The sequence below is a fragment of the Zalophus californianus genome, chromosome 9 (genome assembly GCF_009762305.2).
Source record: "Zalophus californianus isolate mZalCal1 chromosome 9, mZalCal1.pri.v2, whole genome shotgun sequence".
Classification (NCBI taxonomy): domain Eukaryota; kingdom Metazoa; phylum Chordata; class Mammalia; order Carnivora; family Otariidae; genus Zalophus; species Zalophus californianus.
This window is the reverse complement of record NC_045603.1, coordinates 7,340,240-7,356,736: the sequence shown is the minus strand read 5'-3', so window position 1 is coordinate 7,356,736 and position 16,497 is coordinate 7,340,240. Positions and strand designations below refer to the sequence as shown.

Here is a 16,497-nt window from a genome sequence, read left to right as displayed (position 1 = left end):
TCCCCCCTCTTGTGCTCTCTCTCTCTCTCTCTCATTCTTTCAAATAAATAAACAAAATCTAAAATAAATAAATAAATAAATTTGTCTTTTACCACACTTCTGTGATTAAAACCCTAAATCCTGGCCATGGCTTACTAGGCCCCTCTCCACCAGTCCCCACCTGCATTCCAATGATAACAGCTTTACCCACCTTCTTTTTCTACCCTGAGCACACCCCAATTTCTCTAACCCCATCCATCACCCTTTGTTGGGAGTAATATACTCCACTGTTTTGCTAAGCTAACTCCAATTCATCACCTCCTTAGGGAAGCCTCCCTGATCACCCAGACCAGGTAACTGCCCCTGCTGGATGGACCCACAGCCCTGTGTCCTTACCCATTATAGCACCTGTCAACCTTGCCTTTATTTAGTGTCCACCTTTCCAACCACACCGAGAGTTCTAGGAGAGCAAGTCTTACAGATGCCTTGGGTACTTTGGATACATATCTGCTGGCACTATGCCTGGCCCAAAGGTAGTGCCTGTTGAACTTAGGGATTTTTGGTGGGAAGCAACCAAAAGGGAGTTTGGGAAAAACTCTGTCATGGAGCCCATAGATTCCACAAGAGTTGGTTGTGAGAGCAGAAGCAGCCCTACAGTCTCACTGTCAATGCCCTCCAGCCAAGGACTGGCAGGAACACACCTTATAGTGTTATTACTTATTGCATCAGGGAGAATACACACCATGCGGAATGATAAGCCTTCTCAATAAGAGGGTGTTATAAAGGATTTACTGTAGGATTTAGGTTGTATTAGGTGATTTTAGGGAGGGTTCAAGGAATTGTGTGGTTTGCTCTGGATTAGATGCCATCAGGGAGTGTGAATAATTCTGTGATTGGGCATCTTTTTTTTTTTTAAAGATTGATTGATTGATTTAAGAGAAAGAGAGCGTCCAAGCAGGGGGAGGGGCAGAGAGGGAGAGAATCTCAAGCAGACTCCCTGCTGAGTATGGAGCCCAATGCAGGGCTCAATCTCATGACCTTGAGATCATGATCTGAGCCAAAATCAAGAGCTGGCCACTTAACTGACTCAGCCACCTAGGTATCCCTGTGATTGGGCATCTTAATAATCTTATCTACAAGGTGGAAAGAATGAAGTGGGGCTAAAGCTGTAATTGATAAAGAAATAGCAGTCACTCTTACTAGCCAGGATAACGGGAATTTGGTGAATTTTGTGGTTTCAATAATGTTCATGTTTTTGTCTGTGTTCAAATGGGATTAAAGAGTGGTCTTGTTTTTGTCTCGATTATCACAGATTGGCTTTGTCTGATGTTGTTATCTATGAAATTGTTTTTGTTGAACGGGAGAATACCAAGGTCCAGCTGTGAGTGTTAGGCCAGCTCCTAGCAATACCAAGTCTTAACTGATAGAAATGGGCCAGTTCCTAGCTGTCATGGGCTGCTTTTCTTTTTCTTTTTCTCACCAACTTCCTATTCCCACCGTGAATCACTGTTCTTAGTATTTAGAGCTCTGGCTGAGAAAGCCAAGTTGGCCAAGCTTAGGTCACACCTCCATTCCTTGACTGTCCTAGATCTATGAGAGAGTATCAGGTAATAAGCTGGGGTGACATTCAGCCAGGATACATCATGTGGGATACTGGGTTCTTAAAATAGAGAAATACATCCCAACTGGTTGGTAAATAGGTGATGCCCCTCTCCTGGGATGCTTAGGAACACTTGAAATGCAGCTATTAAAGGTTAAGGCCTGGCCCATCTGACTGGCTGATGCCCCTTCCTGCTCCACTATTCGATATTTTGAATATAACCTTTGGGTGAAAGACAATCTTCAGGGTAGCAGTTATTCCTCTACCAACACTGATTTATTCCTGTAACAATCCTGAGATGGGGAATGTAATTCCCAACAGAAAACCGGAATACTGTGAGCAAAGAGGAAGGAATGCTGGGTGGTCAAACAAGAATACACATGTTCAATACAGTGTTTATTATTAAATGTTTGGTATTGGATAGACAGATGGACACATGGATGAAAGTATCTAATAGGAAGAAAGAAATCATGCAGACTACAGGTTAATCACCCCATCACATAGGGAGAAATGTAATCTCTTCACTCCAGAGGACGGGACATCTAAAACAAATTCTTCTTCCTCTTAATTCCTTTTGGGCAGTTCCCCCAATGTGTCTTACCTGCACTGAGGGCACATTAGCCAGCTCTGGTGCCAGGTTCAGGAGCTGGAACGGAGGCTGAGGCTCCTTTGTGATAGCCTCAGTGACAGGGGTACTATGAGGCAGGGGCTACTTCACCCCAAACTGGCTGAGTCAACCATTCCAGTCCTGCCCTCCAACTCCCTAACATCACCTGCTCACCTAAGCTTTGTCATGTTGTTGCCACTGCTGGGAACCTGTGCTGTGGTGGGGCCATTCCAGGGCCCTGAATGGGAGCCAGTGAGGGGCCTGCTTTCTGAGGATTGCAGCTGCAGGGACCCTCGGTGCTGTGGCAACCTGCTCGTGCTCTGTCTCTTTCTGATCTGGCAGGTCCAGCACTATTGGCAACAGGTCACCAGGACCCACCCCAGCATGAAGAAGGTCATCAAGGTGAGGGGGCCCCACACACCTCCTTCCCTCAGCACCAAGATTGTCTCATTCACTTGTTACGAGGACCCTGTACTATGCCCTATGTACCAGAGATGAATCACATGGGGGAACTTAAGACTGGTCAGGGAGGGAGAGCATCACCAGGCCCCAAACCCAAGAGTCACCCTGGTCTCTCTCTCTCTCACTCTACACATTCAATCCATTTATAAGTCTTATGGGCTCTACTTGCAAACCAGATCTCAAATCTGATCACTTTTCGAAAACTTACCACAGCCCCCTGGGCAAAGCATCCCTCATGTCTCCCCTACACTGTAGCACTGCCTTCTGCCTGGTTCCTGTGGCCTCTCTCATCTAAGCACAGACAATGTTCCACTCAGCCGACAGGATGATCTTCTTTCTTTCTCTTTGTCCCTTAAAATTTTAATCCAAGGATAATACACATATACAGACTATGTGTGTATAGATCAATGAATTTTCACAAACTGAATACATCCATGTGCAGCACCCAGATTAAGAAACACCATTACTGCAGCCCAAAAGTTTGCAGTCACAACTATGCTAATTCCTAATAACAGAGACTAGTTTTGCCTGTATGAAATCATATGGTAGGTATTCTTTCACACCTGGCTTAACGTTATGCTTGTGAACAAGAACCAACTTTTAAAAACTTTGCCCCTCAAAACCCTGTAAAGGCTCCAACAGATATACTCCCTGTCAAACTCAGCATAAAATCCAAACTTCTAACTATAAGTCCAAGGCCCAGCATTACCTGTCCTACATTTCTCTCTGACCTCATCTCCCAACACTCTCTTAGTCACCTGTTCCATTCTGGGCATAGGGACCCCTTGAGATTCTTATACACATGACCTTGTTCTGACCTCAGGGCCTTTGCACTAACATCTCCTTTGCCTTCAGTGCTTTCTCCAGATGTCACTCGGTTGCCTATCATTTCATTCAGGTCTCCAGTCAAATGTCACTTCCTCTGAGAGGCCTTCTGTGACCAGCATGTCTAAAGGAGCTAGCCCCATACCCATTCTACTTTTATTTCCATCAGAACACTTTTCAATATCTAACATGTTGTATACTTGGTTATTGTGTCTTCCATGTCTGGAAGATAGCTGCCGACAAGGACTTTGTCTTGTTTATGCTGGTAACCCCAGCATCTAGAACCCCAGCCTGGCCTGGAATAAACTCTTTGTCTTTCTTAAATGAATGGCTTTAGGGAAGTGATTCCTTCTTTCCTGAGCCCAGCTTCCTCATCTGGATAATGGAGATTGTAATTCTGATCTGTGAGAATTAGATGAGACAATGTGTGAGCAAGGATTTTGCTTCTCCATTCTCAACTACAGGTGCCACCGCAGAAGTGGGCAGTGCCCTCCGTGAGACATGACACTTCTTTCCAGATGACCCCTGGATTCTTCTTTAGGCCTGGTGATCTCAGTGGCCTGGATGCTCATGTCCAACAATGGGTACAAAAGAAGAGACAGGAATACCCGAGGAGCCTCCAGGAATCATGGACCCAATACCTGTTCTCTTGGCAGCACCCATGTCAGGGTCCACCTTGGGATTTCCACACTCCTTTTGAGCCCTTCTTTTGCACCACCTCCCTTTCAAGCACCTGTATGCTCCCCCAGGACAGTTCTTGGGAAGCATGGCAGGTACCCTGGTGTCTCAGTGATGAGCAGACTCACCTGATTTGCTGCTGGTCCACTCCCAGGAAGAGTTGGTGCCACTGGAGCCTGTTGTCAGCATGAGGTCTCACCTCACATCCATGATTTTAGCCCCCTCTCTCTCAAACCTCTCTTCATCTCAGAGGGTGCAGTCTGATCCTTCCAACCAACAAGTGGGAATGTCCATCTGGAAGTCCTGGGAATGCCCACAAGAGGCCTGGGTACCAGGGAAGGAAAACCAGATGCTAAGCAGAGAGGTTATAAGGTGGGTGAAGCAGACAGAGAGCAGTGGGGAGGATGCTTGGGAGATTCAGGCAACTGGAAGGCAACTCCCAGGGAACTCTGAAATGGAGGATGGTGCAGAGACTAAGGTCCTGGCATGGAGAAGTCAGACACTAGTAATAAGTAAAACTGATGGAGATATCCTGACACCAGGGTCAAAGAATCAGGACCAGATGGGAATTGAGAATAGAGCCAAAATTCAGGAACTAGGGAATAGAAACAACAGGGAGGCTGAAGGTGAGAATCCTCCTGGAAACCAGGCACATATAGTAGAGAACCAGGAACCGTTAAGATGTAAAATTGATGCAGAGACTCAAACACCAGAGTGGGGGAACTGGGACAAAAGTAGAAATGAGGAGGCTGTAGAGACCCAGGCAGTTGGGAAGAAAAAGGAAGAGGCCAGAGGAGAGGATGAAGGAGAGACCAAGGCCCAAGAATTGGGGAGGCAGGGCCAGACTGGAAGTGAGGATGGTGAGGAAATCCTGGTTCCAGGGTGGGGAAAACAAGACAAGATTAGAGATGATACTGGTATAGAAATTCAGGCACAGGAAAGGAGGGACAAGGCTCAGGTTGGAGGTGAGAATGATGTGGAAACCCAGGAATCTGGGAGCGAGAACCTGGGAGAAGTAACACAAGAGGAAGGTATGGAGACCCAGGCCCTGGGGTGAGAAAAACAAGAATGCATTGGAAGTGAGAATGTTATAGGGATCCAGACGGTAGGGTGGGAAACGCAGGATCAGGGTGGAAGTGAGAAATCTGGGAGGATCCAAGCATCTAGGGAAGAGATCTGGAAACAACTAAGACATGAACTTCTAGTGGGCTGGAGAAACCGAGGCCTGAGAAGGGGGGAGGATGCTGGGGAAACCCAGATGTCAAGAAGGAAGAACCTCAGGGTGATAAGAGAGGAGGACTGGGTAGTGATCCAGGCGCCATGGTGGGGAGACCAGAGAACAGTAGCAAGTGAAATTGACAGAGAATGCGAGATACCATGTTGGGGGAATCAGGATCAGATTGGAGGTGAACTTAGAGCAGAAACTCAGGCACCAGAGAAGAGAGACCAGAGAAAAGATGGAGATGAGGATGGTACAAATACCCTGGCTCCTGAGGCAGAGAACCAGGAACAACTAAGACATGAAACTCATGTAGACACCCATCCACCAGAGGGGAGGAACCAGGAGCAGTTTGGAGATGAAAATAGAATAGACATTCAGGCACTAGGGAAGAGAAATCTGAGAGGGGTTAAAGGTGAAGATGGTAAAGAAACCCAGGAACTTAGGGAAGAAAACCAGGGTCAGTTAAGCAGTAAACTTAATGGCGAGCTTCATACGCCCGAGTGTAAGAATCAGGAATACATTAGAGGCAAGGATGGTGCAAACAACCAGGCAACTGAGGTGGAAAACGGGGGAGAATTAACAAGTCAAATTGACGGAGAAACCCATTCAGCAGAATGGAAGAAAGAGGAACAGGTTGGAGATGAGAATGGTGGAAACACCCAGGCTTCTGAGGCTGAAAACAGGGGAGAATTAACAAGTCAAATTGGTGGAGAAACTCATTCAGCAGAATGGAAGAAAGAAAAGCAGAATGGAGATGAAAATGGTGCAGAAATTCAAGCTCTAAAGAAGACAAGCCCGAGAGAAGGTGCAGGTGAAGATGATACAGAGACCTGGGAGCCTGGAGAAGAAAGCCAGAGCCAGTTAAAAGGTGTTATTGATAGACGGACCCATTTATCAGAGTGGAAGAACCAGGAGCAGACAGGAGGTCAGAATGGAACAGAAATTCAGGCTGGAAGTGAGGATGCTGTAGAGACCCAGAGGCCTAAGAGAGAGAACCAGGGACAGTTAGTGAAACTGGAGAGAGCCACTCACCAGGGAGGACCAATTGGGAGCAGACTGGAGGAAAGAAGGAGGAAAATCAGACATTGGGGAAGAGAAATCAGAGAGAGGCTAGAAGTGAGGATAATGGAAAGACCCAGGGACTTAGGGAAGGTCTCCAGAGACTGATAAAAAGCAAAGTTGATGAAAAGAGCTGTTCATCAGAGTGGATGAACCAGGAGCAGGTGGGAGGTGAGAATGCCGCAGAGATTGAAATACAAAGGAAGAGAAACCTGACAAGGACCACAGATGATGATGGTACAGAGACCGAGGCTCTAGGGGCAGATGACCAGGGACAGGTAAGAAGTGAAGTTGATGGAGAGACCCAGATACGAGGGCCGGGGAACCAGAACAAGGATGGAGATGAGGACGCTGCAGAAATCCAGGATGTCGGGAGCCAGAGAGAGCGCAGAGCTGAGAAGGCTGGAGGTCCTCACGTTCTAAGGGGAGGAAACGAGGAGCAGGTCAGAGGAAAAGATGCTGCTAAAGGCAGTCTCTCAGTTGACTCTTCCGGGGGCTCGGGGCTCGGATGTGGGGCCATGCAACAGAAACAGGCAGTGGCCTCCGCTCCCTGTCCTGAGATAAAGCCTCTCCTCAACTGGAATGGGGAGGGAGAGCATTTGGTCAGCCAGAGCATGGCCTCTGCCAAGAAGCATAGAGCGAGGGTCAGTCTAGCCTCCCAGCAGGCCCCACCTGAAGCCCAGAGAAGCTGACAAAGGGATAAAAAGGTGGATCCAGGGAAGACTTCTGGCCTGACTTGGAAGCTCCAGAACTTACATTCTGGAGAACTTCTGGCTGCTTCCCTGGGCCTGCCCTCTGCCTGCCCCTCTGTCTCATGTGGCCAAGCCTCTCAAGCTGCCACAGCTCTAGTGGGTCCTCCCACTGCCCTCACTGTCCTGCCCAAGTGGCCAGTCCTCAAAAAGAGCCAACGGCTCCTCCTGGAGTCCCTCATGCGACGGAACATTGCACACCTGAAGTGGGGCCTCCCCCAGCGGATCCTGGAGTCCCGTCTGCTCCTTAACATGTTAGGACCGTGCCCACTACCCCCTGCTGGGGTGAGGTTCCCTGGATTATACACAGCCTATGAGCTCCAACCACAGCAGGAAAGACCTTGTGAGGCCCAGGGCCTCAGGCCAGGCCTTAAGTCAACTGAGAGATCCCAGAGAGTTCAGCCCCTAGAAAGAAAAAGCTCAAAACTTCCTACACGGGCCAGAGCTCTAGAGAAATGTGGGTCACACGGGTGCGAGCCCTTGGGCATCTCCATCCATTCTGAAAAGCCTGGGAGAGTCAGGCCACCGGGAGGCACCAGAGAACCACGGGACGTTCAGGCAGAGGCTCCTCCTAGAGCCAAGGCTGTTGCTGCTCCCAGGAACTCCAGGCCTGCAGCACAGTCTAGGAGCTGGTGTGGCCAAGAGCCTTCCAGTGAGAACAGCATGGACAGGAAAATGGTCAGGCCAGGAGTCTCCCAGATGGCAGAGATGGCTCCCTGCAGAGTGAGGACCTCATAATCCAGGGGGGGCCATGACTACTGGAGGAAGGAGTGCACATCCCAGGAAGTCCTTAAGCCCCCCAGACTTAAATATCAGCAGGCTACACATGGGAGAAGAGGAAGCCTGGAGGCTGCAGAGGGCAGAGGAGCTGGGCAGCAGCCTTCCTCCTGTTTCACAAACACCTCCAGCTTCAAAGATAGTCTCCACTCTGCTGCAGCAAGGTTGAGCATGACCCTTCTAAACAAGGTATCTTGGTCCCAACACCTGGCCAAGCCTCAGCACTCAGCCCCCAACCTGAGCCTGAGGGTTTCTGATACTACCCCGCTTCCCAAAGTGGATGACCAACATACAAGGGAGGATAGCATTGGAGTGTCTCTCTGAAGAGAGACCTTCAGCCACCAGGTCACTGCTGTGCTGAGACTGCTCTTCTCAAGAGAGAGCGCTTCCAGGGTCAAGGGGAACCTGAGAACCTACATGGAGCCCTACAGAATCCATCAGCCCCCAAAAAGTTTGGTTTTATGAAGCATTTGAGATGTTTTCCGCTCCAGCATGGCTTTAGAAAGTAGGCCGCTGGCCCAGGGTCCTCAGAACACATAAGAGAAGGCATGAGTGGTCTGTTCACCTTCAAAGCTTCTAATAAAATTGGTTATTTGGGCCCTGTGGGGTTCTGATATTTCTGGCACATGTTTTCTGAGTGTCCCCTTTTGGAGGTTGGGATACTTTGTGGGTAGGGTATAAGCCATTCTACTCTATGGTATTGAAGGTCAACCCAATGTCATCATCTCCTAAATACATTCCTTTCCCTAGCTCCTCACAGTAGAGTTTACTGAGGTTTCAATCATGGCTCCGTCCTGCTCTGGTCCAAGCTAATTCTGATTGAGGTAGGATGCTCAAACTGAGCCTCCACTTTTTGGAGGGGGTGGTGCTCTGTACTGGACGCTGATATTTAAGTCTTTTGGTCACAAGGAAGGGAACTGATTACGGAGCATTCCCTCAGCTGGAACTCTGTTACCCATGAACATACTGCATGGAAAAACCATCTCCCCCCTCCACTTCTCAAGCTCTGTCAACCATAATTACTTGTTGCCTTGTCTGTCTCACCAGTGGGATATCCTGGCGTCAATTATTTGTTTTAATTAAGCCTGAAACTTCTGAGCCAAAAGGCATTATGTCTTATGATACTTCTGTAGGCAGCTTCAGCATGTGGAAGTAGATTCACAGAGCCTAAATCCATGAGTGCTGGAGTTGGAAATTTAATTCAGGTTTTCTCCCTCCCTCTTCTTTATCTTCCCTTCCTCCTCTCCTTTCTCCCTTCTTTTCTTCCCTTTCATTTAACTTTCCTATTAATTCATTGTAAAACCCATCCATGCTCATTGAAGAAAGTTTATAAATTCAGAAAAGGAAAAATAATCCATAATCTTATTACCCAGTTATTGTTTTGATGTTTTTCTTACTATGCATTGCTACCTGCACGGTGTTTCCCATAGCAATTCATGCTTACGTTTACAACAGCATTTATACTATGGTAGGAAGGCTCCCAATGCTCCCTACCTCCCAGTATCCTTGTCCTTGTATAGTCTCTCCTTGAGTGTGGATTAGATCTAGTGGCTCACTTCTGACAGGATACAGCAGACATGATGGAATGTAACTCCTGAGACTAGGTTATAAAGTCTGTAGCTCCATCTTGGGCATTTCTCTTGCTTCCTTGCTTGCTCCCTGAGAGAAGCCATCCTCCATGTTGTGAACTGCCCTATGGAAAGGCACATATGGCAAGGAACTGAGGAGATCACTGGAAAACAGTTGTCAAGAAAGTGAGGTCCTCACTTAGCCTTTGAAGAGCTGAATCCTGCCACCAATCAGGTAAGCGAGCTTAGAAGCAGATCCTTCAGCCCTAGTGAGTCTTGAGATAGCTACAACCTTGTGAGAGACTTTGAACCAGGGTCACTTAACTAAGCTGTGCATCAGGAATCCATATTTCTTGTTTTAAGTTGCTAAGTTTTGGGGGCATATTAGTTTTCTATGGTTACCGTAACAAGTCACCACAAACCTGATGGCCTAAAACAACTTCTGGAGGCCAGAAGTCTGAAATCAAGATGTCAGAAGGCCCTCCAAAGGCTCTAAAGGGCCATCAGTTCCTGGTTCTTTCCAGCTTCTGGTAGTTGCAGGTGTTGGTTGGCTTGTGGCACCACCACTCCACTCACTGTCTCCATGGTCACACTGCCTCTCTTCCTTTTACTCTGTGTGTGTGTCTAAATCTTATTGGATTTGGGGCCCACTGTATACTCCAGGATGATCTCTAAACATCCTTCACTTAATCACAACTGCAAAGATCCTTTTCCAAATAAGGTAACATTTACAAATTCTGGGGATTGGGATGTTTTATAAGTCTGCTCTGGCTGCTAAAACAAAATACTAGAGACTAGGTGACTTAAACAACAGAAATTTATTTTCTCACAGTTCTGGAGGCTAGAAGTCCAAGATCAAGATTCTGGTTGATTCGGTTTCTGTAAGAACTTTCTTCCTGGCTTGCAGATGGTTGTTTTCTCACTGTGTTTTCACATGGTCTTTCCTTTGTAAATGTATATGGAGAGAGGTGAGAGAACTTTCTCTCTTTTTTTAAAAAATATTTTTATTTTTAAGTAATCTCTACACCCATTGAGGGGCTCGAACTCACAGCCCTGGGACCAAAAGTCACATGCTCTCATGAGCCAGCCAGGTTCCCCTCTCCCTCTTCTTAGAAGGCCACCAATCCTATGGGATTAGAGCCCCACCCTTATGACCTCTTTTAACTTTAAATACCTCTTAAGGCCCTGTCTCCAAATACAGTCACATTAAGGATTAGGGTTTCAACATTTGAATTTGGGGGACAAGAGTCAGTCCATAGCAGACATGGAGATATATTTTTTGAAGTTCATCATTCAACCCATCACATGGGGTCATTTGTTACACAGCAATAGATAACACTCTATTGCAATAATTTGCTCATTTGTCTCCTTGACTGACCTTGAGGACAAGAATGGTCTCTTGCTCACTTTTTTTTTTTTTTAAGATTTTATTTATTTATTTGACAGAGAGAGACACAGCGAGAGCAGGAACACAAGCAGGGGGAGTGGGAGAGGGAGAAGCAGGTCTCCTGCCGAGCAGGGAGCCTGATGCGGGACTCGATCCCAGGACCCTAGGATCATGACCTGAGCCGAAGGCAGACGCTTAACGACTGAGCCACCCAGGCGCCCTCTTGCTCACTTTTGAATCCTCTAGCTCCTAGCACAGTTTCTGGCTCAAAACTTTGTCAAAAGAATACATACTTTGTTGACATTTTAAAAACATAAAGGATAATATTTAATGATATGGAAGATGTACATGATATATTTTTCTCTGGGAGAAGCAGTTTACAAACTTTTGTATGTTACTGTTGTAAAACTTTACAGACTAAAAGAAAATATATCAAAATATTATTTTTCCTTTCATTGTCTTCATTGAATATGCACTACTGCTATAATGTACTTAAGATATGTTGAATAAATGTTTTTGCTTATTGATTTTACTTCCTTTATATATAAGTCTGCATCTTTTGTGCACAGAATTTTAACGAGAACTTGTCCATGTTAATACCTACTTCTCTCAAACATTACTTCATAATGCTGCCTTGAACAATAAACCATTGTTTTCTAAACTATTTTGCTACAGAAATAATTTTTTTTTGGCACTCAGTCACACTGCTTCTAAAAGTAGGAAACACCTCCTGAACTTACCTCTTTCACCATTAGCCAGTTGCTGGACACTCAGGTGCTAAATAAATCCTTGTAATCTCTTTCTACCATTAAAAAATTAAATGATTTGGGGCGCCTGGGTGTCTCACTCGTTTAGCGTCTGCCTTCCGCTCGGGTCATGATCCCAGGGTCCTGGGATTGAGCCCCGCATCGGGCTCCTTGCTCTGCAGGGAAAGCCTGCTTCTCCCTCTCCCACTCCCGCTGCTTGTGTTCCCTCTCTCACGCTGTCTCTGTTAAATAAATAAATAAAATCTTAAAAAAACAAATTAAATGATTTGAGGTCGCCTGGGTGGCTCAATCTTTAAGCGTCTGCCTTCGGCTCAGGTCACGATCCCAGGCTCCTGGGATCGAGTGTTCCACTGGGCTCCCTGCTCGGCGGGAAGCCTGCTTCTCCCTCTCCCACTCCCCCTGCCTGTGTTCCTTCTCTTGCTGTCTCTGTCAAAAAATAAAAATCTTAAAAAAATAAATAAAAAAGAGATTACTTCCTTCCCTTCCTTTCTCAAGGCTAATGTTAGCTTTTTTTCCCCAGGACCACGACCCGAGCCGAAGGTAGACGCCCAACGACTGAGCCACCCAGGCGCCCGTGATAGCTTCTTTATAAATATTTTTCAACCTATAGTGTGGTGAAGCCAAACTCCTACGGACTCAAAGGGCAAACTGCTTTGTCCTTCGCGGGACACTCGCGAGTCCTCGCACCTATCACACGCTCTCAACGGCGACGGCTCCCACGAGATTGCGTAGCACTTGCTTTGCGCAGGCGCCTTACCCGCCTCCCCACTTTTCCCTTTGGCGCGCGACGGAGGGGCGCTCTTTCAAGTGCGCTTGCGCACACGCTGCGCGGGACAAGGTGCTGGTGTACGTGCGCGCGGAGACATGGCTGTGAGGGACACGGCCGCAGGCCCTCCCGGGCCTGGGAGGGACGAGGAGGCGGCGCTGTTCTTCGAGAAGGCTCATTACAGGCATGACCCGTGCTGGCTGCTGCCCGTGCCCCCACGCCTCTGTCTGGCCTGCATGATGGAGCTGCTGCCGGAGCCTTGCGTATCGGTGCGAACGGGGCCCCGGCATTTCCTTCACCAAGCTGGGCCTTCCCTCCCCAGACCAACTCCCTCAAACCGGACGCACCTTCCCTAAACCGGGCCCACCCGCTTCGTTAAATCTACCCTCTAAAGAGGCCTGCTCCCTCAGCAGATTGGAGCGGCCTTCTCTGCTATACTACTTCAGCCTCAGTTTGCCCCGCAGGCCGTCCTGCTCTGAGCGGAGTACCCTTTTCCAGACTAACCCCTGCGCCTGGCTCTGGGCCTCAGCTGGGCCTATTCCTGTCCGCACTAACCGCCCCCCGCCCCCGCCACCGCCCCCCAACTCCAGGACTCGCTGGCACGCATGCCTGCCTTCCCTTCCCTTCCCTTCCCTTCCCTTCCCTTCCCTTCCCTTCCCGTCCCGTCCCGTCCCTTCCCGTCCCTTCCCGTCCCTTCCCTTCCCGTCCCGTCCCGTCCCGTCCCGTCCCGTCCCGTCCCGTCCCGTCCCTTCCCTTCCCTGCCCTTCCCTTCCCTTCCCGTCCCGTCCCGTCCCGTCCCGTCCCGTCCCGTCCCGTCCCGTCCCTTCCCGTCCCGTCCCGTCCCGTCCCGTCCCGTCCCTTCCCTTCCCTTCCCTTCCCTTCCCTTCCCGTCCCGTCCCTTCCCTTCCGTGTAGCTGCCCTGCCGTTTGTTGCCCTTGCCATTTCTCCAGGATTTAGCCTTGGCTGGGCCCACGGGCCAGGGCACGCGCGGTGGAGGCTCCTCATTCCCTTCAGATTTCTTAGGGTATAAATGTGGAGGAGGGGGCTGCCCTGGTCTCTATGATGGCAGGGGTGACAGGCAGAAGGTACAACCAGGCAGAGTGGGAAAACCTTTCTAATAAGCAGAGCTGGCTGAAAAATGGGCTGCCGTTTCCCTCACTGCCTACCCACCTTTGTAGTGAGTTTTTTGTCCATGGAGGCGTCCAAGAAAAGTTTGGGGGATCACTTTTCTCTCACATTCATGAGAGGGGAATTCATGCCGTGGAGGGAAGGGGAGTGGGCTAGATCAGTGGGTCTCAAGTTTTTTTTTTTTTTTTATTCTCAGGATGCCTTTACACTTTTAAAATGTGTTGAGGACCCCAAAGAGCTTTTATGTGGGTTATATCCACTGATATTTACTGTATTAGAAGTAAAAACAATTTTAAAATACTAATTTAAAAATAATGGTAAGTCCATTTACATATTAGCATAATTGGTTTTATTGCGGCAAAATACACATGACATAAAATCTACCATTTTAAGTGTACAGTTCTGTGGCATAAGTAAGTAAAAATAATGATATTTTCCAAAACAAAAAAGATATGAAAGGAATGGTTTTGTCTTACATTTTTGCAAGTCTCTTTATTTTTTTTTATTTTTTATTTTTTTTAGATTTTATTTATTTATTTGAGAGAGACAGCACGAGAGGGGGGAGGGTCAGAGGGAGAAGCAGACTCCCCGCCGAGCAGGGAGCCCGATTCGGGACTCGATCCCGGGACTCCAGGATCATGACCTGAGCCGAAGGCAGTCGCTTAACCAACTGAGCCACCCAGGCGCCCTGCAAGTCTCTTTAATGTCTAGCTTAAAAGAAAGCTGGATTCTCATATATTTCTGCGTTTAATCTGTTGTATATTACTTGTCATGTAATCTTTGAAAGATTTCACTGTACACTTGTGAGAGAATAAGAGTGAAAAGAACAAATTGCATCTTAGTATTATATGAAAATAATTTTGATCTTTTGGATTCTCTGTAAGGGTTTTGGGCACCCTCTGGGGTTCCCAGGCTCCCCTCTGAGAACTGCTGGCTAGCTGATATTTGAGATTTCATTGAGGCCAAAAGTTCTGAGGCTGCCATTCCTGGATAGTGAGTCAGAGATAAAGAGATAACTAAGATGGTTACATGGAGGAGAAAATGAGAAGGCTAAAAATTACTGGGAATTTAGTAGGTAGATATATTTGCGGTCAAGTGCTGTTGGGATGAGGGAAATTGGGAAAGCTTTTTAGAGGAGGAACCATTTGAATTAGGCTTGAGAAGATGAGTGAGATTTGGACCAGAGGAGGTGGGGGAGCTTATCCCAAAAGGTAGGTGTTAGCAAGGATGAGTTTGGGGAGGTAATCAGAGTGTTTGAAAGGAAGTTGAGAGAAGTGAGATTGAAAAGCCAGGTTAAGATGAGTTCCTCCAAGAGTTTGAATCAAGCTAGAGTTTTGACTTAATCCCACAGGTAAAAGAGGGTCATCGAGTTTTTTTGAGTAACTCATTTATATCACTAGCTTAATGTATTATGTAGGAGGGACATGAGGGAATACATGAGATTTGCAATAGCACAGGTTACAGGCAGCCGAGATGCACCTTCACCGTTTATTGAATGCACTTTTTTTTTTAGCTTCGGCTCTCACCAATTGAAAGGGGGATGTAGTTAGTTGTACCCATGTTCCTGCTCTATCCTCAGTGCGTACGCCCTTTCTTTACCTAACTTTTGCTACTGTCTTGAGCACTTCACACAGCTACTACCCAGTTCCCTGTACAGGGAGGTGAATTGAGTGTGAAGATTTACGTCTATGTTGAATGGAAGGATGCATTTCTCTACCGACCTCTTCGAGGCTCATGCAGGGTCTGCAGAATCACTCTCCCGGACTTTTGAAGTGGAAAGGGCGCTGACCTTGGACAAGGCCTGGTTGGAGACAGATTTGAGTCCTTGGGAATGTCTCTGGGCTTCTGTTTTCTCATCTATAAAATGGTGACAATAATACCTATTTTTGCTTGCTTCACCAAGTTGCTAGGCTTAAATGAACTAGTAGACAAAAGAGTGATTTGTGAATAGTACAGTGCTCTGTAAATATAGGGTAGTGGGAACCTTAGCTCATGTATAATCCTCTGTATGAACACATGGATTCCTTTGTGTAAATGATGCCCGTTTTCATGCTCCCTTTAGGGATATATGATCTTACTATAGTCTAGGTGAACCCTCCAGTATCATCTTGCAAATATATTTAGAAATTATAATTGTTTGGGTTCAGAATGGCTGAGACTTGGTTGTTACGGAATATTTTTTTCATCTGCCCCAAGTTGGTGCGCAAGAAGCACGTGCTGTCCTGCTTCCGAGATGCTCTCTTGAGGCATGCCTCCCTGGTCATGCAGTTGGTGGCTCAGGATCAGAGAATCTGTATCCACTTCATAAGCATGCTTTTCGGTGAGATTAAAAGGGAAACTTGGCATGAATTTTGTATGTATAGCATGTATATTTGTTTTGGGGTTTGGAGAAATGGTCTTGGAAAGACAATTTAGGTTTTTTGCCACGTAACAGTCTAATTTATTAGTAAATTGTTTTGTCATATGATGAAGAAGTGATCCCCTTTCTAAGATACATGATGCATTGGATGGTAACTGGCTTTGCTACAGCTAAGAGGTTAGTAAAAGTGTGAATATGAATATGGGAAATGTGTGATCTTTCAGAAAGTCCACTCTGACCCTTGAATAGGATCAGAAGGTCCAGACTAGACTCCATTGACCTGGTGACCCTGATTGAATTACTTTCCCTCTTCTGTGCCTGAGATGGATTAAAGGTCCCTTCTTTTAATATAATTATAACGTCCTATGGAAAGAGCCCTTTCAGGGAGGAGGGGAGCTAAGTCATATTGGGTACTTTTCTCTGCTAGAGGCTTTTCAGGCTTTTAATTGCCAAGACAGTTCTTTAAGGGAGAGAAGATGGTCCCCAAGGCTAAGGGAAGTCATGGTTAACAACTGGCAGAACTGGAATTTTACCCCACGTCTATTACAGATTCCAGAGCACTCA

At 47.1% G+C, this 16,497-nt stretch overlaps 1 protein-coding gene across 1 annotated transcript in view; it reads left to right on the top strand.

Annotated features, from left to right (window-relative positions):
• Positions 1-12,539: 12,539 nt before the first annotated feature.
• MEI1 (meiotic double-stranded break formation protein 1) overlaps positions 12,540-16,497 on the top strand; it is a 72,614-nt gene continuing 68,656 nt past the window's right edge. The window contains exons 1-2 of the mRNA XM_027593874.2: positions 12,540-12,715; positions 15,771-15,894. Coding sequence (XP_027449675.2) covers positions 12,545-12,715; positions 15,771-15,894 — 295 coding nt within the window. The 5' untranslated portion in view covers positions 12,540-12,544. The remainder of the gene's footprint in view (positions 12,716-15,770; positions 15,895-16,497) is intronic.